Source organism: Grus americana, chromosome 1, assembly GCF_028858705.1.
Source record: "Grus americana isolate bGruAme1 chromosome 1, bGruAme1.mat, whole genome shotgun sequence".
In the NCBI taxonomy this organism is placed as follows: Eukaryota; Metazoa; Chordata; class Aves; order Gruiformes; family Gruidae; genus Grus; species Grus americana.
Window position 1 is genome coordinate 56,627,883 of NC_072852.1, and position 22,677 is coordinate 56,650,559.

Here is a 22,677-nt window from a genome sequence, read left to right on the forward strand (position 1 = left end):
TTGGGAAGGTGGTAATAGTCATGAGTGGAGCCTGCAGCAGTTAACGTCAAGGGATAAACAGTGCAAGATAGCTGTGAGGGCTCTTTTTTTACCCTGTGTTTGTGGTGCAGCAATGATTTCCAGAATAAGAACTTGGGCAGGTACCATCTCCTATCTCCAAGTTGTTCTTTTCCACCCTCCCAGCACCAGTGACATGGAAAGCAGGGGCTGAAGAGCAGGATTATGAATATAACAACATGAGGCAGAAGAGATGGTCACATTCTTTATTTTCATTTTATCTTTTGAGCCATCAGTAAAGTGAATGGGCAGAAAACAACCAACTGAGCAGACAAATCCACCTTAGCCGGTTATTTCCAAATATAAATAACTGTGGGACGACTGAAATTGAGCCAAAATAGAAAAAGGGAGCTGGGGAATTTAAAAGACAAAAGTAAGCCTAGCTGCACTCCCTTTTCATAGTGTCAGTGAAGAGGAAGTACCATAACAAAAAGGAAGCTATGGTTACATTTGATCAGACATTTATTCCAACAGTAGGCATGGAATTGCACTTTTTCATGAAAATGCCAAAGCTGAATCGAGTCCAGTGCACTGGGGGCATTGTGCGCACTTAGCTTGATTTCTGCTGCAGCTCCTTCATTCTGTTCAGGGCACTGCCAGCTTGAAACCACTCTATCTGTGACTCGTTGAAGGTGTGGTTCAGCATGATTGTTTCTTGGCTCCCATTGGGATGCTTGATGATGCATTTCAGAGGCTGAAGGAAGAAGACAGTTTTTATTTCCCTCCTTCTCTCTCAAGGGAGCGAGTTAACTGAAGCTTCTCCCAGGAAAATTCCTACGTGTTTTTAAAGGGTTGAAAATTTCTTCACTGTGAGGGTGGTGAGGCACTGGAACAGGTTGCCCAGAACAGTTGTGGAGTCCCCCTCCCTGGAAGTGTTCAAGGCCAGGTTGGATGGGGCTTTGGGCAACCTGGTCTAGTGGAGGGTGTCCCTGCCCATGGCAGGGGGGTTGGGACTAGATGGTCTTTAAGGTCCCTTCCAACCCAAACCATTCTGTGATTCTAAAATGAAAAGTTATAGCTATGGGGGGTCTTAACATAGAAGTGTGATTGCAGTTCCTTCTAGGGAGCACTTGTGCTTAAGGCAACAAGGCCAGGAATTCAGAATATTGTACAAGGGTTTCTTGTAGCCATTCAGAATAATGCGATCCAATTCTGACATGCTCTCTAGCCCCCCAGACCGCTGCTGCAAAGCATCTCACCTGGCTGTCAGGCTGCACTGCCCACAGGTGCCCCGAGCACACAGCACGACACTGTTCCCAGTCAGTGGCACGTCCCTGCCCGCCAAGTGCAATGATGAGGCACCCAGACAATTACCTTTCCAGGTGCGAAGTCTGCCAGCCCCACAATGCTTAGCTTGTCCACAGGATGAATCTTGTTGTAATCCGCTGGATCAGAAAAAGTGAGAGGCAGTAGACCTTGCTTCTTCAGATTGGTTTCTGCAGAGAATAAACCACCAAGCACACTTGTAACAACACACTGCAGGGGATCAGGATTACCTTCTGGCTGCTCAGTGCTTCTCAGAGTAGTATTCCAGCAACAGTTACTATCTTTGTAGCAAAATGAGCATATCTGCTGTTTGTGGCATATGTACACCAGGATTCCTGACAGGAGAGACCGTGGGATCTGTCAGCAGATAGGGTTCATGCCCATAGGTGTTGAGCCCTGGGGCAAGGCGAACACCACTTCCACCCAGACCAAATACATCCTGTTTACAGACATCACAGGGGAAGTGTGACTCACCATGGATCCTGGCAAAGCTCTTGGTGATGATGACCCTGCCCCCCAAGTGACGTGGCTCCAATGCTGCATGCTCCCTGCTTGATCCCTCACCATAGTTTTCATCTCCAATAACTGCCCATTTGACACCCATTTTCTGTGACAAAAGAAACAGATGTACATTTCTGTGGTCACTCAAGTGAGGAATTAACAATAAATATCCACCCACACAATCTGATTTAAGCGCTACACTACTGACATTGCTGTGCTGTGACACTTCCTCCCAGAAGGCTCCCTTTGGTTCTGAGGAAGGACAGAAATAAAGGAATTAAGTGCTTCACAGCAGTTAGGCACTGCCAGCCTTCACTAATGAATGCTGGGGAGGATTGACCTTGGGACCCAGAGCAAATCGTTGCCACCTTTCCTTCCATGGTCCTGTGCCAGAGCAGTGCTCACACCAGCCACGATCCCTGTTCTACTTCTGGAAGTGATACGAAAAACTAAATTCTGTCTACTGGAAGAACCAATCCGAGACCATTGCCAAGCTGTCCAGAGGGCGAAAGGACATTTCTTGATGTTCTCAGCCAAGTTTTAAAGAATGAAGGGGACAAGATTAGAATTTATTTAAACATTAGACTAGTCACTGGTGAAACACTCCAGGAGGCGAGATTTAGTTGCATTCTGATGACACCCATGCCTTGTAAGGTGTGCAGTGCCTAAAGGAATTCTTCCCTTTTCATCTACGATTTCTAGTCCCCTCTGGGTCACAAGATCCTCCTCCCTCCTTCCACGTAGCAGGTCAGGAGAGAATCTCCTACAGAAACTGCCATCATAAGAGTAAGTCCCAAGAAAAAGCCTCAACGCTGAGCAAATTCACAGCTGCTGTTACTTGAGAGCAGGAGGGTGAGATCCTCGGTCTTGGCACAGACTGCCCAAAGCATAAACACCCTCTTAAAATAGATGCGTCAGGGGAAAGTCTCACCTTGTAGTAACGGGCTGTGTCTGGGACTGGCCCAAACTCCTGGGTTAATGCATTCCTCACGGAGTTGGCTTTGCCATTTTCAATGTTGATGGCGCCAATGAGCAGGTTGTTGGAAATGTTGTCCAGATGGCCACGGAATTTGAGCCACGGTCCGGCTGCAGAAATATGGTCAGTGGTGCATTTCCCTTTTACCTAAAGGGTAGTAGAAAAGAGCTATGTCTTAGGATGGATCCGTGACTTGACCCTTCCTCAACACTTTTTATTCTGAAGGATCCCCACATCTCTTTTTAAGGGCACAAACCCAAGAGAATTGCATCTGTTACAGAATCAAGATACTCCAAGGCAGAACACAATGGTCATTCTGCATGCGTTGGGTAGGAAGAACATCCCTGTTCCAAAGGGTAAATTACAAAAATGAGCTTAGCCATGACACCTCCTGCCGTGTCCTCACTTCCCTCAGCAACAGGTTCTTCAGGTACAAAAAGCAATTAAGCCCGTCCTGCTACAGCTCAGCCTCCCTGCTGGGGGAGTTCAGCAAGATGCTAAGTGTTTCCTCTGAAGTTTCCAATCTGCACATAAACCTTCTCAGCTTATAAGAACAGAATTCCCAACCAGAGATAATGGCCTTCCAACAGGCAAGTCCCAAAGTGCTTGCAAAGGAATTGCCTGTGACAAAAACTCTTGCACGGCTCACTGTGGCCCTTGTGAGTACCTGCAACTCTCTGCTGCTGAGAATCAGCAATGTTCCTGAATGTCAGTTCCTAAGGGATTGCATTTCAGAACCCATCACTGTATTAACTGATGTTTTCATCCTGTTAACTCACCCCAGGCAGTGAGGAGAAACCCAGGTCTTCATTAAGAGACTGAAATGCAATGTTTAACTATTGTGAAGTAATTTCTCTTTCTATAAAATAGGAAGAGAACACACATACTGATGGATGAGAAGTTCCTAACAACCTCATTTCAGACAAAGCGCATCTTAGAACACTCAGGTATTAAGAGACGCTAATTAAAGAACCTTTCTGCTGCAGGTTAGAACTGGGACAAATTCTGCAGGCTGCACGGTATGGGCAAGATCGTATTACACGGTATAACAAGCTTCATTTTTCATAGTTTTAGCTAACCACTAGCCCAAAGGAGAAAAGTCTCTTAGTTATAATAGAAAGAAGAATCAGAAGGAAACACCTGGAAGGAAGACCCTTGCTTCACTTCCCATAACAACATGGTTGTAGGGGAGGGAATCACAGATAGCTCAAAGGCACATATAAAGCTTCTAGCAACTGATGTGCAAACCCTTGTTCGAGCAGTCCTGTCATAGCCAGTGTTCTGTCACTTCGCTCCTGACCTTGATGAGGATCAGCATGTCTTCTAGATCCTTGCCATCCCACTTATCGAAAGGCTCTAGAAGCTGGAGACGCTGGCTGGTGGGGCTCACATCCACATGCTGCCCACTGCCATCTTTGGGAGGGTACTGATAGGTGTCCTGGCCTGGGTCAAACTCCTTCCAAAGGAGAAAGGAAAATCATCAGCCTCGGCCATCCCCAACGGCACACGAAGAGAACAAGCCAATACAGGCAACTACCCCCATTCTAGCTGTAATACTAAGGAAGAGGTCAGTGCATGAAAGTTCCCTTTCTACACATAAAACACTACTAGTCACAGGCCTTCCCTCCCTCCATCTCCAGATCGAGCAGTTACCAGCTTGGGCAGCTCATCTGCATCAGGGGCTTCTAGTTTAAACTTCTTCCCATCTGCTCCTGTCAGGTAATCTGTCTCAGGGTTAAATTTTAGAGTGCCAGCAATGGACAGGGCTGTGACAATCTGAAGAAAAAGAAAAAAAAAAGAGGACAAGTTTAAAGGCATATTCTTCCGCCCATCTCATTTGAAAGTCCTACACCTAACAGTCTCAGCCAGCAGCCAAGCTACAAACCTAGCTACACTGCAGCTCTTCTGCAGGCAGAGGAATTAGCTCTCAAGACACCCTGAACTGTTCCCACAGCGTCCCTCTGACTGTCTCTTACCTCCGGAGAGGTCACAAATGCATGAGTCTCTGGATTGGCATCATTGCGACCTGTGAAATTCCGGTTGTAGGACGTAACTATTGTGTTTTTCTCTCCTTTCTTGATGTCCTTCCTGTGAAAGAAACAAACACGCTTATCAAATCCAAAGGGAATGTTACTTCTAGATGTCTCACTGCTAAAATCTCCCAGCTTAGTTTTGGTAGCAATCACTATCTTTTGGAAACATGAATCGGTGCCTGGATGTGTTTTCTTCCCTTAAGCACAGACACAAAACGAAGTCAGACACTGATTCCTGGAGTAGTTTTCACTGCCCATGTCGTGCACTATCAAACTGTCTGAACAATAATTAACTAAGTACATTGCCTTTGGACATCCCACCATTAGCAATGGCAAAGCCACATGAGAGTACGTCTCCCATGCCTTCTACTGGGAATTTTCCTCCCTGCCACTCCAGTGATTGAAATTGCACCAATTCACTTTTCCTATTTTAAAAGGACCATACAAACTCCAGTCCACCCTCCCACAGTAACAAATCTCTCTCCCCATTTTTTGCCTACTATAAGCAGCCTACAAGCATGGCCACACTTGTGGCCATTCTGCAGCTTCACTCATTTAAAGGCTCAAATCAAATCTGCAGTCTCACTTCTCCTCCTCCAGTGCATATCAGACAGCTATGACCGATAGGCTTTTAAGCACGTATTTTTTAATTCCCAGTGTGTTATATTTACAATCAAGTTTGGCTCCACAGAGCACTTTAGGAGCTAAAAGATACAAAGCTAGAGTGAGGTCCATCTTTCACTTTACCTGTCCCACTGGCCAATGCATGGCCCACAAGCGTTGGCAAGAACCAGCCCTCCAACATCTCGCAGGATTTGTGCCTGGGGGCAGAGAACAACTTTGTTACTAGTAGAAAGCCTGGAATAAGTTTCTAGGGTTGCTCTTTCAGGGGAAGAGGACACCTGCCTTCTAATAGAAAGCACCAAGCCTTTGAAAATTCCCCTCCTTGTTTCACTTGCAAGTTTTCAGTCACTTTTATAAATACATGGGGTTTGATCCCAGTAAAGCTGTAAGTTAACACTGCGGAAGAGCACGGGATGACTTGCCATAGTGTTCTCATTCTCTACCTACTTCAGATTGAGCAATCCAGCTACTTACAGATATTTGACTGAAGGGCAGTTTCTGCTCTGATTAATATCCCACGCACCTCCTGTCTGTGTAAGGAGAGAACTGGTGACAATGCAGGCAAGTGTGTGTGCCTGCTCAGTCCGTTCAGCAGAGGATTCAATTGAGAGGGCAGCCATTAAGGAAAGGTATGACCGTGGAGTTGGTTGGAGGAGGCATTAAGCATTAGCTGGACATAGCCACTGGTAAAGAGTCCTCATGCTGTGACAGTATCTAACATTTACTAAATATTAGAACTAATTAAAACATCATTTTCTGCACAGAAAAGGGGAGAAAGGTGATGGTTCCTCTAAAGAAACATTCCTTTTAAATCAAATATGAGTTTTGCCATAAGTTTAGTCTAAAATGGGAATCACCTTCCTACAAAGGGCTTGCTCACATCCTAAACTGTTCTTGAAGGAGAAAATCCACCTGGATTGCAAGTGGGTACTAGACCTTTGTCAGCCATGGCCATCCACAGAATCCCAGGAGCATGAGGCAACCTTTGCTATGCATACTGCTATCTCCTCCAGGCCTTGGTTCCTGACAACAGTCTCAGCTCTGTCCAGTTCCAATCCTGTTCTTATATGCTCAGGTAGTAAAAGTATCAGATCAAAATACTGTCAAGGTGACGGCAGGACCCACGGGCATAGTAACACAAGGCTGATTACTACAACAGTAATTGCACCTCTAGTGATAAGTGAAGACAAAGTTTAAGAGGTTTCCTTTAGTTACCTCCAGACTCCCGGAGGTAACTCTGGAAGAGAGTTTAACATTTACTGTTTGGAAACGTACAGAGCAGCCATACTCACATAACCATCTCTTTCAATGGTGGCACGGATCTGCTCTGAGCCTGGTGTGATTGTGAACTTGGATTTGCACTTCAATCCATGTGCTAGGGCCTGTTTTGCCACTGCTGCAGAGCGTCCCATGTCCTCGTAGCTGGAGTTGGTGCAGCTGCCAATCAAGCCTGTGGTGTTTGACAGAAACAAGGAGGTGCTTACTGCAGCCCTGGTTCTAGGAAGCTTCTCCCTGACCCACCTCTCAGCAGAAAAAACAAGGGATGACCACCTTTTCTGCTGACAAGGAATCTGAAAGTTTCAGGTACTAACACTGCCAAGCCTCCCAGCAATATACTGCGGTCACAAGCAATCCCTTGTCCAGCTCTGGAGGTTGCACAGTCAGAACACACCACCTGGTCACTAGTCTGGTGGTTGTTTTACAAGATCCAAGTGTCACCTACTTGCACTTTGGTTAAGCAAATTACTACAGAGAGGTATTGTTCCACAAAGACAGAAAAGGCTTCAAATCAAGATAGCAAGAAATGGAGGAAATCATGAAAAGAAAGCATCCTTTGTTATAGTATGAAGACCACATGAGGACATACTGCACAGTCCTAACAGCATTCTGGTGCTAACCAGCAAAAAATAAATCCTCTTTCAGTTTCAGCTGCTCTCGATCTTATTTGTAACGCTATCAAATACTACATTTCCCACCTGGGATGTGGCCTTTACAATGTATTTGCATTCTTTTCATTTCCCCAGTGAGCAACACTTGAGAAGCCAGCTGACAGGTTACCATCTCACAAGCAAGTATATAAATATCCAAGCATGCTCTTTAGGACAGCAAGTACTAACTTTACGATGTCCCGAGAGCTCAACAGCCAACTGCTGGGAGGACTAACGATCGTGCTCCTGACAGATCTTTGCAACAGACAAATCCATGCAACGGGCTTTTAACAAAGGTGCTCTTCAACAGGTAACATTCCTGTCAACCCAGTCATTCAAAACTTTCCAAGAAGGAAAAAAAACCAAACCCAAACAAAAACTTGTCCATCTCTTGAGATTAAAATCCCTCCAACTATCCCAGATCTCATCCCACACACATGGCCCAGGTGCTCACTACTCTTCCCAGCAAATTCATATGGCCATGAAGAGATGGCACTGCAGCAAAGTCAAAGGACCTGCAGCAGTAATTAAAGGATTGGATCCCAAGCTATGTGGCCAACCACTTATCCCAAGACAGCAACATTTATGCCACAAGGATGAAGGCAGAGGAAAGAGCAAATGCTACCCACCAACTCTGATATCAACAGGCCAGCCCTCCTTTTCTGCCACAGCACCAATATCTGACACAGGGTGCGCCAGGTCTGGTGTGAAAGGTCCATTGATATGCGGTTTCAGCTTTAAGAAACAGTGACAAAGTCAGAAATTACAGTAGCCAAGAAAATCCCCAACACACAGCAGCAAATGAATTCCTCTCATAGCTCTATCTGGAAGCTGTTTAAATAGGATTCTCCTACACGAACACCAGAGCAGGAGCTGTCAGTGAAGCAGACCCGAGTGTTTTTTGTATGTTCTAGCACAGCGCCAAGGGTGTTGCATCAAACTCCCACCTTGGTCCTCATTCACACAAAGCAGAGTCACATCACAACATCCAAGGTGGCAAGCAGGAAGGAAGCCTTACCTCACTGAGGTTGATTTCTATCACCTGGTCATACTGACAACCAGAATCCGGTACCAAGTGTTGCTGGAATTCGTCCGCCAGCGCAGCTATGTCTGGAGTAAGAAAGAAGGGAGATCTGAAAAGTGCAGCAATATGAAGGAAAAGAAAAAGCTTAGAACAACTAAACACAGGGGGTCTACCATGTACTCGCTTGTACCAGATGACCTATGGGACCATGCAAGGTCAGAAGTCACATCAGACACCACTGTAGGAGGATGCTGCTCCCAGAATACACCTTCACTTGAACTCACACTTCTACCCACTTCAACTCTCAAACTGTCTTACCAGCTCTCCCAGTCTTGCCCAAGTATTTCTTCATCCGTGCATTGTAAGGGAAGACTGATGTGGTAGCTCCGATTTCAGCCCCCATGTTACAGATTGTTGCCATTCCTAGAGAAAGAGTGGGAGAAGAGGTCAGGGTCAATGAGAAAGTCCAAGGCCACCCAATTCTCCAAAAGACAGTCCATGGAAGAGACAGAAAAGTCAAGAGAGATCAGGGCATTAGCCACAGAAACCTAATTCCACAACAGAGAGGACACACTGACTACATAATGGCTGGCTCAGTCCCTAATGTTTCTGATCGATACAGTGCCTGCGACCAGACTTTTCTGCAAGGAAGGAGCTGAAAGCTACACTGATTCTTGCAGATACTGGAAGGGACAACAAGGAACCTCCTGTCTGCACTGAGCAACAAATATATTTACAGAAGTGAGCAGTGTCTCTGCTACCTGCAATGAGTGTCCTGTCCCTCCCTCCCATCTCATTTATCTTTACTGGAAGAGCCAGAAATTTGTGAGAAATCTAATGGGTTGAATAAAAAGCTTCCAGTGATGGAACACAGAAAAAAACCAAAAACATTTGCTCACGGCACTGGGATCACCCATACCTTTCAAGGACACAGCGATGAAGCTGTAGAAGCTACTGTTTTACATTTAATGAGCTAGGAGCAGGTGTCACAGGTCAAGTTCCTCTGATTTCACAGAAGAAAAATCCCAAATTGCTCTCAGTTTGTAAAATCAAACACTCCACATTGTAGCCAAGCCATGCAAATGGACAGAAGCCTAGCTTGAAGGCAGCACTTCAGGCCAAAGGAAGGGACACTTCTCGTGTTTTGGTCCTAACCAGCGTTATTACAGACAGCTGCAATCTTTGCTGGTTCAAATTCAGCACCCAAGACCCACAATTAGCTAGTGTGAGACTGCATGTTACAAACTGCTGCTTCCTGGTCTCCCCCCCTCTGCCCTGCTTTTCTAAAAAGCTTTTTATTTAGCAGCTGTCACACATGTACCCACTTCAACCTGTTTGTTTCCCTCTATCCACAGCCTATTTTAGGCTGAAATGAAAATGTCATCCTTTATCTCTGACATCTCCACCCTCTAAGCATACACCAGAATACCTCCACCCTTACTCTTACCCTGACACACCATCTTACAGGATTCTTCACAGTTATCCATTCAGCGTTCTCAAAGTCACAAGAAGATTTAATGGAGGGAGGTCACTTTTTCACGTGAAGGAGAGCTATCTTGTTACACCACTCTCATTCACTCTCCCAGTTTGCCACGTACTAATCATCCAGTCAGACTAAGGGAGAACATTTAGCACTTCTTGCCTGATTCCCTTCCCAGCCTCCACAGACAACTCAACACCCAGCTCAACAACAATCCACTCCAGATAAGAGATGTTGTCTTACCAGTGCAAGAGATTGAATCCACACCAGGCCCATGGTATTCGATGATGGCTCCTGTTCCACCCTTGACAGTGAGGATACCAGCCACTTTCAGGATCACATCTTTAGGAGAACTCCAGCCTGAAAGCTTCCCAGTCAGTTTTACACCAATAACCTGAGCAACATTAATGGAAAAATAAAAATTAAAATACTGACACCATTTCCTTTCATCAGCCAAAACAATTCCTCAGAATTTTTCCTAAGAATCTGGGTGGTCACAATACCAAAAAGGAGAAAATCCTGAAGAATCAGAACATGTGCACAAGGGCTGAAACCACTGACAGGGCCAATTGAAGGGAGATCAGTACTCACCTATTGCTCTTGGTCCCTGAAAAAAGTCTGGAAACGGAAACTCAAAGCTACCGATGGATCATAGACCAGCTGTTTAAGCCAGCGTGCGATTACAAACAAGACTCTAATGGTATATAGTGCCTTTTATATGTAGTGCCTGAAAATCAATGTTTCTTACATATCTTATATCTCACCCTTCAGATGGAGGATTAGTATTCCTTTTGCTCCTACCTTTGGGCATTTGAGCTCCCAAGGGATTCCTGCCATGACATCTACAGCATCAGCTCCACCCACACCAATGCAGATTCCTCCCAAGCCACCTCCATTGGGGGTGTGTGAATCTGTGCCGATCAGCATAACCCCAGGGTAGGAGTAGTTCTCCAGAATGATCTGAAAATAAAAATGGATTGTTTGCTTGCTTATTTGTTGGGAAAGGAAGGGGAAGACAAGAACAAGAATTTAGATCAGTTTGTATTTGCAGACTGCAGTAGCAAGAAAGTAATTGAATTTGGTTTGGATTGGAAATTCACTTCTGTTGCAAACTCCTTGTAGAGGATGTAATGACAGAACAAAGTACCAAGTCTCAGCCCCAGGATCTTTGCTCATCCCAGGACAGCAAGAAAACTTAAAAAGCAATCTCCATTTTTTCACTGGAAGACCTCTTCCTTCCAGTTTAGGCTTTTGCTAAGGTGCCACCTTTGTTAGGGCTCAAGAATCTGTTCCTTAGTCTCCACACCCTTAATCAACTGCTGAGCAAGCCAGTTCACCTATCCAATGCTAGCGAGACCTTTCATAGTCTTTATGCTCACACAGCAGAATACCAACAGGCTCCTCCAATCCATGCTGCCAGCCAGAACTTAATCACATAGAAGAATCCCTCACAAATACACCAAGAGGCTGCCCTTCCCTTACTGCTGCTATTGATTGCATGCAAGACTCTTCGACTACTAGCAAAGCCACAAAACAGTTCTTTAATGAAAAATTATGAGTTTTCTATAGTAGCGAAATAGTAGAGAACTCAAGCTAATGAGTTTCTCATTGCATATGCGCCATACCAACGTTATGGACAGCCTTTCTGGGAACTCACAGCACGTGCATTACAGAACAGCTTGGACAGGCCAAAGGTGGTCTGTTAGTGAGAAGACCAAGGTTTTGCCTCAAGTACTTCCACCTTTATCTGTCTGTAGCTCACATTAATATACTTGTGCGAGAAAGATCACTTTCAAGGCCTCACTTTGTCAGAGTTGGACTCTGAAGCTATACAACACAACCAATTTTCTCCAGATGGAGAAAGTCAGCCCCAAGAAAGCTGATAATCGCAGCACAGAGCTATGTTGCCACGTGACAGATGTTAGAAGTGGTTTCAGAGCACAAATGACCTGAGGTGTTCCCATGCCCTTTTGGAGAGTTCACCTGTTCCATTTCCTTTCTCTGTTGCATCACACCAAGTTAAAGTAACCTTAGTAACTCATTTTGTAGCTAAGAAAACATAGCAGAGAGCTCTTGACTGCACCTGGTCACAAGTTCCCTGCTGACAGGATGCTTACCAGTCATCCATTCTCCTCTCCACTCCTTTTGCTTCATGCTGCACTTCAATTTTTACTGCCTGAAACTTGAAGGAACAATGAAAAATGTCTACTATATCCACAAAGCAAATCAGCCAAGAGCAAGTTAGGGAAATCCTGCCAGAGGTGCTGGTTTTAAAAACCAAAAAGCCTCATTAAGTGCTAAGTTATCTTGGAACAGTCATATTCTTTTAAGGTGCAAGTGCTGTAACAAGAGAATCCCATACTTGGAAACTGGTTTGCATTTTATTCGGTTCACATAGCAACTCATTATGTGTTGCTATTCTTGAGTACTTAAAGTAAGCTGCCCTGTTTGGTGTCCTTATATACTCCCCTGTTTTTTATGGAATCAAATGCATACAAAATAACCCTAAAAAAAGTATGTTCCCAAAGCTGCTTTCCTTACCACCGAAAGCAATTCACATTAGCCCTACGTACCCAGCTTCATGGCATCACCTTACTGTCTCAATTGTACCAAGAGGAGTCAGCCCACAAGCAGTTAAGATATTTCAAGCTTCTGTGATTCACGTGGCATGCTGTTGGCACTACCTAATCACACATCAGGTTACAGTTTGACCAAAATAACCTTTAAGAAAAACCACTGTTGTCAAGATAACTGGAAGAGAGCAAGCAAGAAACCTCATCCGCCTCGAGGAAAGCAAGTTGTTTCCCTATGCTGGTGAAATCCTCTAACGGTTTGCACTTGAGCTGCCTTTTCACCATAAGGTAAAAGAGCCGCTGCCATGTCCAAAGACTGCAAACACACACACACTTTACCTGGTGAATGATTCCCGACCCAGGTTTCCAGAATCCCACTCCGTACTTGGCACCAGCCGTTGCTAGAAAGTTGTACACCTCCTGGTTTATGTCCTATTCACACAGGGAAACGCATAGTATTAGTAACACATTGTGTTTTTCCATACATCAAGAGCTTCTTCAAACACATTCCCTTCCCTCCCATGCCTGTCCGTAGTTCGCTCCACAGTTTTGTGGCAGCTAGATGGAGGCGCGTGTCACTCCTAAAACCAAAAGGGATCAAGACTGTTTGCCAGTCAGTTGTAACAGGTCATTTAATTTCATCCAACTTGAAGCTCTACTAAAGCACCTTTTTTAGTTTCCAATTCCAAACAGCACAAAGGAAGTAGCACAATTAAAGCAAAACCCTGCCAATAAGGCATTTAAAAATGCTCTGCTCATTTCTTGTATTCTTGGGGGGGTGGTGGTGGGGGGTGGTGGTGTGTGGCGGGGGGGTGTGGTGTGTGTGGGGGGGTGTTCTAACCTGTTTCCCCCTCTTCTTCTAGCCCCTCCTTCCTTCTCTACCAGCTGTTCCTTTTGCTTTATGGATGCTTTGCAGACATTTCAAACCCCTTAGATAAGCATTTTGGCTTTGTTTGTACAGATTAAGAAATGGAACTGGAAGTTGCTTGCTGCCAGGGGAGTTAGTGGGTGTCATTTCTCATTCTACCAAGTCCCCCGTTTAAGACTCACACAATGCTGCCTTTCTTGCTGCACTATCACCATTATTGGTGGAGGTCACACCATGAAAATTGCTTGTGAGAATAACCAGGGTTGCCAAGGAAGTATGACATTATTATGTCCTGATCGTTCTTGGCAGAGGAGTGGCAGAGAAGATAAGATAAGCACTAGGAGGAGAGAGTTTCTTAAAGACTGTTCTCATGCAGCTACGCTTCAGAATAAAGAGAAAGGGGAAGCTGGAGATAATGGAAGAATTGTCTCAGTACACATTTGCTGAAGTTTCCCATGAGGCAGCAGCAGTTCTTTAAGCCTCGTTTTCCACTGGGAGTCGGGTCACTTCACTCTGTTTGTGCATCCCTCCCCCAGTAAAGCATGCTGATGTGCCAAGAGCAGATCCAAACCACTCTCTGGCTTGCCAGCATTCATTGTGTGCCAACTGGCAGTAGCAGAAGCAGAACCCAGTCAGAAGAAGGCAGGACCTTGACTTGCTCTGCTCAAAGCGGATGGCAAAGGAAGGACTCGGCTCAGCTCAGGGCTGCCACAAATTGCACTGCAGAGAACAAATGCAGGAATAGGGGGAAGGGGAAGGCAGGAGGTTAAGGGAAGAAAAGAACCTGTCTTATTTCTTAAGTCCCAAATTCTTCATCGCACAACTTAGGACTGAGACAAGTGGAGCAAGAACTCCCCCAGTTCACTCCTGAGTGGTTTAAGTTGCTTTGCTGTGGCCTGAACGAGGAAGCCAAAAGCAGTTACTTCAACATCAGGAATTTCTGAAAATAGATATGGACTAAAATCTTAAAATGCAGCTGAGCCCCCCCAAACTGTTTACTGTTTGTAAATTTTGGTATCAATGTCCAAGGCACAACTCCTCCTGGCTCTGACAGTGGATTTTGGCTAGGTCTACTTGGAGTAACAAGATTTCCCCCACCTCCCTGCTATGCTAAGAGCATGTTCTTCCTTGGCAGATGCATTGTGGTGAACGTGTCTATATTTAACAGGAGCCCCTATGGAGGAATAAGCAGTAGAACAGTGAGTGGAAAATTTAAAAAACGCAGTGAATCAGCAGGTGGACAAACACCACATTGACATTCCCAAATAAAAAACATCCTCCCTGCTTCTATACATATTTATACCTACCCTCACTAGCCCTGAAAACTGCACATGCTTCAGTTGGTGTTCTTCAGTTAATCACTAGCAAATGGTTTGGGAAACAAAAGTAGTTTTTTGCTCCCCCCTCACAGCATACACCAGTGCAATGCAGACACATGCTCAGGAAGTTTTTCACACTGCCATACTGCGGCATAAAGAGCATAACTCTCTAGAGTAATCTGTCTTCCTTTTTTTCCCCTTTGAAATAGATTTTTCCTCTTCCCTTAGCTGAAATATCTCCTTACTCTCCAGAACACACATATGGCTTGGACTTCCACCATTAACAGATTAAGACTAGCTTCTACATTCATGATCCTTTAAACCATGTAATGGATGAGTATCAGCTGAAAAACTCCCAAAGATCCATTTATTCTGACCTATCTGACCTGTCTACAGAGCTGACCACTACAGGCAATCTGTTACCATATCTGATTCATGGCTGTCCTGCTAGAAAAAATAAAATTAAAATCTCTTCCTTTGACTGGAAAGAGGCTTTCAAAGAGACAGAATTTAAGTCTCTGCAATAGTGACCTTGGCTCTTCGAAGATCCTTTTCACCACCTGACTGGGCTTCGATGAGATGATCACAGTGGATGGTGGAAGGCACAGCCACTTTTGGCAGCCCACTGCTGATGAACTGTAGCATTGCCATCTGAGCAGTGGCGTCCTGCATGGCCACGCGGTCTGGCCGTAAGCGCAGGTAGGTCTTGCCCCGCTCAATCTCCTGCTTTGCTGGGTCATCCAGGTGTCCATATACAATCTTCTCAGACAAGGTCAGGGGACGGTTAAGCCTGGAGAGAAGAATTTTAGTATCTGCATCTTGCGTACTTCAATATTTGCCCCTTTTAAGCACATAACAGAACACTTCCCTATATCACTCAAACTGTTAAGACCTATTAAGACACAGAAACCTGCATGCTCCTCTTACAGCACTAAAATATCGACTGGCAGCCAGCTAAAACAAGGGCTCAGTCCAGAAAGTTCAAAAGTATATGGATTGATATCACTTTATGCTTTCTTTTATAATCTTCCTACACAGTAAAAGAAACATTGACTCTGCTCATTTCTTGAGTCATACTTCAGGACAGCAAATGCGGAGGTGAGACAGAGGTCAGACTCAATTCACAAATACCAGATCCCACAGCAATCAAGTACAACTAAGCAGAGTTTTATGACCTCAGATCTTTCATCCTGCAGCTGTATCAGTTGAGGAAGCTCTTTATGTCAGTGGTGAGATCTTCTGAGAAGTAATTAAGTAGAAATGAGAACTATCGCATTTAACAAAGGACACAAAGACTGAAGGACATGTCGTACAAACCACTGCCGAGGTAAGTGGAGCAGGAATGACAACTTAGCAGGCACACAAGCCTCCATCAGCAGATTAAGGTCACTATGTTTACATATGCTACGGATTCCTAGCCCTCCTTTCCGTGCCTAATGCCTACAGTGGAACACAGGAGAACATTCACTGTCAAAACACAGCGCAAAGGAGCATTAGGCTATAATGACCACTGCCCACACACTGCTTCCCCAGAAAGGAGCAAGGGCCATTGTGAATGGATCCTCAAAGAAGGCATTAAACAAAGAGGACAGCCCTTTCTGGCGCCTCCTCTGCACTGGCCTTGTTCTCTGCATGTCGCAATGTTTCATCGTAACCTGCAACCCTTCCCACAGCACCCCACCACTACCTGGGGACACTAGAACTCATGTTTCACTACATTTATGACTGCCACCGCTCAAAGCTGCTCTCACTAGTAAGTACTCCCTATGCCAGGGCCCCATGACATTTTTTTCCTCCTCTCCTGTCACTGTAGAGCCAAATTCTGCACATTGACCCCTCCCCTCTTCCCTCCTCCACTCTTACCTCTTACGGACAATGTTGATGTTCTTCTCCAGCTTTTCATAATTTATGTGTTCATTAGGCTCAAAGTGGCTCATGGCCACCTTGGCCCGCTGGCACAGGACAGGAGCAACATGGTAGCGTCGTATCCCACTATTCAAGGCATGCTGGAAAAAGGAGAATATTAGCACTGGAACCTTGCAGAGTGAATTCCTATAATGTATCAATAACCCAATTGTTTTTCAGTTGTTTTTCCTGGGATTTAACAGGCTGAGGAATAGAACAATTGCAAAGGTTTTTAAAGGCACTCAATGAATGTTTGATGGTACGATACTGCGTATTATGTTAAACAGTGAGACACTAGGTTACCCAAAACAGGTAACATTTACTAAATTATTTTACATTTCTATTTATAGCACCAGATGCCTTACGCTTTCAGTGAGAAATCTGCTTTCAGGCAATGCTGAAATAATTCTTAAGCAAACACCGGTTTCCTATACTCCTGAGATATTATAGCCATGGCGGAGAAGAACTTGCGCAGTTTCCAAAGCAAGCTAACCCTAGGTTTGTATTTGATCACTGGTATTGAGTTTATATTGAAGGACTGGCAGGTGACACAGTATGGGACTGAGTAGATACCAGTTTGTTCCACCATCACACACTAAGTTCCGTATGCAGGGTCCCTGCATACCGTTACAAAGCTTGTTGTATTTCCACAGATGATAAATGGCGTTTCAGTGCTAGCTAGAGCGACTTCGATGTACATGTCCGGTCTACAATGTAACACAGAGCAGGAGAGAGGCAAAACACAGAACACATCAGCTTCACCAACCTGGCTGTGCAGATCCAAGTGCTATTTATCTTCAATCTCTCAAAGGCATCCTCGCCTTTCCCCTAAGAAAAACCATGCACTCGCCCTACAGGTGAGTTAACAGCAAGATAGATGAACTATACTGCAAGCTGAACGCATCAGCAGAAAATGCCACAGAAAAAAAAAAGCCCAAATTTCATTTGGCAGCCTCCACAGTGAAACAGTTCCCTGGAACAGAGGAAAAGGGCAGGCTATGGCGAGACACCTTTACAGCACCTGACCTGAAAGAGACAGGTCAGTACCCAGGGTTAAAAGGCTCTCACACAGTTTTGAAAACTGAGTCAGAGCGCACCCTCCATAAACACTTCCAAGGATTTGGCACATGCATTTCTCACATCCTTTGAAAGTCTCAGTCATCATCACTAGAAGTCTGGAAGCAGACTGAAGACAAGAGTTCAAAGTTCTTCCTCCTCCAGCATTACACTTTAATCTTAATCTGTTTTTTCTATTCATCCTCTACTTCAGCATTACAAGGTTTTGACAAGTACAGGTTAATAAACATAGCAGTATTGCACTAAAAATCCCTTTTGTATGTATGACTGTAAATCAGTAAGTATTCCTTCAGCAGAACACAACCATAGTATCTACCACTGGTTTTGCAGTGGCAAAAAAGCCAGTCAATTCTTTAGATCTGTTCAAGAATTTTTAATTTTTCCTTGTGAACATTTTTTCCAGTTTTCTTGTTACCAGCATTGAAAATATTGCCTGAAATAATCACAATCAATGAGACGTCACCAATTTTTATCCAAATATCTTGCTTTATTGTCCTTTTGATAACATTTGTTAGTATCTTACACAAAAAAAAGTTCAGAAAAATCTAGGCAAGATGATAATAGCCAGCACAATAGCAATAAGAGTGTAGGTTTTTATGAAACAATCCTAAGCTATTAGATATGCAGGTTTTGGTAGGAGCAATACAAACCTACAGCAGCTGCACATCACTTTTGTTAAAGAATATCTGAAGTAAGTGAACATGGCGATACAAGAGAGGGCACTGCTCCTCCAGGAGTACAAATGAAACCCAGTCATCAAGTTTCACTGTGCTGCACTTTAAACTTCCAGAAGGTGTCACAGGTGTCAGAGTTGAGACTTTTCCTTCTTCTGCCAGCAAAAAAACCCCAAACAAACAAACCCAAACCAAACCAAACACCACCCAGCTTCTCATTGTTTAACATACATAAGCTGCTCTTTACCTAGTAGGCACACATAACTTCTGTGCTTGTTTTGTTCTGCCCTTTTTTTTTTTTTAAACTTGAGCATTACCCAGCACAATTAATGCTGTGGAAATGTCTTTATCTCACAAGATATCCAGTATCTTGTGAAAGTCTCCAACTGCTGGAGTTTCCAGCTGGAATAAACAGTGAAGGATTTCATCGACAGCCATGGAAAAACAAGCTCTTCCCCCAGACTAGGAAAAGTATTTTGGTTTAATGTAGAAATTTCTTCTTCCCCCTTCCCCAAACTAACCCTGTAACACAACTGATTAATGGAGTTCCTCCTTGTCACCCAGTAAACTGAAAATGAAATTTCACCATAATTCAGTACACAGAACAACAGATTTGCAAATTAAAGTAATGGCAGGGGCTTCATAGCATTCTAGTCTTGCTTGGCACCAAAGCTGATTATGATAAAAATCCGAAGCAGGGCTCTCCAAAGAGAGGTGCAAAGAAACTTTTCAGATAAAATTCAGATAAAATCTTTTCAGTTTGAACATACATGTCTATGTATCTTTTTACTTCATGAAATGGCTCGATGAAATGTAGTATCTATTCAAATACTATATAAATATTCAAATGGTAATTGCAGAAGTAGCAATACAAAGTAGTTGACTCCTGCTTGATCACAACTTCAGGCAGCCTGAAGTGGGAAGGGAGCATGTTTGAGGTGAAGGATCCCGTCTGGACATGTAGATCAGCAAGAGAAGTCTGGAAAAGTGAAGGTCTGTTTCTGTGATGGCCAGTAAGACTGGGGGAAAAATAATCACCTAGGCCAATCAGTTTCAGAACACTAGAGAATAATTTTTGTCTACATAAGACTTTTAAAAGGCACTTATTTAAAAAAGCACTATCTTCATTTTACTGGGATCTAAATCTCATCCCACATCTCCACTCTGCTGGGAGTTAATTTCATTCAATATGGATGTTCTCATGTTGGCACTCAGCAAGCCTAAGAATCCTTCACCAACAATGAACAACAGCATACACTGGTTCAAAAGTCTGATATTTCCTCTTAAAGAATCTACAATACATCACTCATCCCACTTGTCGATTCTCCATGCCTGTCCTTCTTGCACTGCATCCTCAGAAATGAGGTGGCAGAACTACAAGATCAAGGAAAAGCCACAAGCCTAACAGTTGCCAGCTTCATTCCCTCTCACTCTTCCCTGAAATAGTAGGTGGTTTGGGAGGCTTCTATGGTGGGTTTTTTACTGAGTAGTGAGAAGTGCCTCGAGACCAACAGCCAAGGGAAGTAGACAGCCAGCAATCTATACATTTTCCCTTTTTTCCAGGAACTGTTAATTTCCAGACTGACCATCCAGCAAACAGCTGATGATCTCTCATCTGGCACTGAATTTATTATCCCAGCACCTGTGTGTCCTTATTCAGATTTCAGTAAAAGAAACGGCAGCGATCATTACAGGACTCCTAAGACTACTGGCATTTTGACAAGTGCAAAGCTTCCTTAAAAGACACAAAAAAAGCCAGTCTATTAAATGGGTCATTATTTTTTAAATCTCTGTAAGGAAACCAACACTTATCTTTACAGATTTTAAAAGCTCATCTTGAAAAGCTGGCTCTCTTGCATTTAGCTCACTACAGTGAATGGTCCAGATGCAAGGGGAGTCTGAAATCAGAAACTAACTTACATTTTGGCAGCAGATATGGTAGATGAGTCCAGTAAGCAAAAGCTCATGTTCAAAAGAGTAGCAACTGTGCTACATGCACTCCTTTCTGGGAAATCAGTCCTAGAAATCCTAGCTGAAACCCAAAATACCATCTTTACTCATCCTCCCTGTTCTAAGAACACTGGCCAAGTTTCCAACATTTACCATGATTCAGCCTAAAAAAAGCAGTGTGGTATAATCAAATTGTAAATGCAGTCTAATTTTCTAGACACACCTCCAAAGAGCAACCAAAATTAGGGTTCTGAAGATCAGTTTAGCTCTAGCCAACACTGCTTTTTGCCAGCATACAAAAAGCTTCCCATACAATTTCAGTACTTACCTACAAGGCTGCAATAAACCCTGATACTTCAGACTGTTTAGAATTTTACAGTACTACTTTTTCAGTCAATCCTCAGCCAACGTGGCTCGAGAAATGGAATGCTACTAAAAGCATCTCTCACATAGGCATGAAAGACACCTTGACCCTTTGAGGCTATTAGAAAAATTGTACTTTAAATAGGACGGTCAGCCCAAACCAGGCTAATTCCAATTTATTTCCCTCAGGGGTAAGCTTCCCATGCAGTTCCAATTCCAAAACAGTTCTTGGACGGGAGGTGAGTAGAACCAATGTTAACAACATATGCCATGGTCAATGCTGGCACTATCATTGTGACTGGCAAAGTGATCCTCATAGTCATCAATCTCTTGACTACTACACACAGGCCAAAAAAAAACCCAAAACCCTCCTAAAGACATCACCTAGAAGTATGTTTGATTACCATCACAGATTTAGTCCTTCACAGGGGGAAAAAAAAAATGTACCCTCAGCCTGATAACAGAAGACAGCCTCCTAGAATACTAAATTCCCCATATTCACCGTGCTAGCACAGCCTTTGTTTCACATTATACAATATTTATTTTAGTAAATGAGTAATTGTTCTCATGCAATGACACACCATAAAATGAGAACCAATTCATTACCCTAATAAAGGATTTGCTTTCATTTTATGAGTAGTCATTTCTGTTCAAAGTACAAATTAAAAACTATTTAACAATTAAGAAATAGTATACCAACCTAACTGAATTGGTGTTATTCTGTAAGTTTTGCTTAAATTTAAAAAAGCTATACTTTACTAAAACACCTAAAGTAAGGAAGTAATATAAAACATGAATTAAGCTTCACAAAATACTTTCAGAATACTAGAAGCCAAGTTCTTGACTTTGGCTCCCTAAGAAAAGGGAACACATAGGCCAAGGTCACAAATTGCAAACTGAGAATTTAAATTGCCTGACTTAATCACATGCTTTAAGGGGAGCACATGCTTCCTTATCTCTGTTAGCCCTAAAAAGAAAAGAAAATTGCATCCTGATATTTGCTTTCCAGGCTTTAAAAGATCATGAAATCTTTATTATTGAGTACACATTAAACACAATCATGTCTCAAGTAAGAGAATCTCCGTGGCGAGCTCATATTACAGGTAGATGTGATTTTTAGAGGTCATGATAGACAAGACTATGCGAATCACTATCACTGCCTTGAAAAAAAAGACAATTTAATGTGCCTGCCAGGCTGCTTTTTCAGTCTTCCTAGGTTCCATTTATATACAGATCCTGGCATCTTTTTTTTACCCAGGGGCCTCTGTCTGTATTAAAAGTAGGACTTTTGAAGCAAAGTAACCAAAACATAGAGCCTTTGCGCTCACTCACACAACGAGGAGTCACCTTGTGCTGCTGCTAAAAGAAAGAAATAGAAGACGAGAGGAAGAAAAAAAAGCACGCCCCCGGGAAAGGCTTTTTATTTCGCCGTTAGGGCCCATGCCCTCAGGCTCGCCGCTCCGCCGGGCCCGGGGTTTGACAGCGATCCCGGCCCACCCAGGCGGGGTCCGGCCGGGGTGGGGAAGGCGTCGCGGCCAGGCCGCGTCCCCGCCACCCCGTTCACCTTGCGCTCACCTTGACGGCCGGCCGGGCACGGCGGCGGGAGGCGCCCTGCCCCGGGGTCCGGGAGGTGGCTGCGCTACCGCCGCGGCCTCCCCGCTATCGCCATGGAAACGGGGCGCTGGACCGCGCCGGGGACACGCTGACCTACACGCGGAGGCGGGGACAGGCGGGGACGGCTCGGACCGGAGGCTGCAGCCGCCCGCCCGGCGGATAACGGCCCTGGTCCCGCTGCGGCTCATTCACTCGCTCTTTCCCGCCCGCCTGGCGCCCGCCCCGCCCGCCACCGCGCCGCCCCGCTCACCCGCAGCCGAGCCGCCAGGACGCAGTACGGCGCCATTTTGTTCACTGACAAAGATGAAGTCGCGCCCCGATGGCGTCACGCGGCCCCTTTCAGACCTCCGGCGCGCGGGCGGGGACGCCACGGGGCAGGGCCGCACAGGTCCTGGTAGGGAAGTACGTGGGCCAAAAAGGCGGCCACCGGTTGAGGCGCGGATCT

The 22,677-nt window shown here is 44.5% G+C and overlaps 1 protein-coding gene across 1 annotated transcript; it reads right to left on the bottom strand.

Annotated features, from left to right (window-relative positions):
- Positions 1 to 249: 249 nt before the first annotated feature.
- ACO2 (aconitase 2) lies at positions 250 to 22,626 on the bottom strand. The gene is made up of 18 exons (XM_054813577.1): positions 22,483 to 22,626; positions 16,513 to 16,655; positions 15,181 to 15,439; positions 12,802 to 12,894; positions 10,691 to 10,849; positions 10,133 to 10,283; positions 8,728 to 8,832; positions 8,404 to 8,495; positions 8,015 to 8,120; positions 6,750 to 6,907; positions 5,581 to 5,654; positions 4,777 to 4,888; positions 4,454 to 4,576; positions 4,101 to 4,256; positions 2,756 to 2,947; positions 1,798 to 1,930; positions 1,372 to 1,493; positions 250 to 751 (listed from the first exon to the last, which is right to left on the bottom strand). Exons 1-18 carry the CDS (start codon positions 22,516 to 22,518, stop codon positions 608 to 610), a joined length of 2,358 nt encoding a protein of 785 aa, XP_054669552.1. The 5' UTR covers positions 22,519 to 22,626; the 3' UTR covers positions 250 to 607.
- Positions 22,627 to 22,677: the final 51 nt, after the last annotated feature.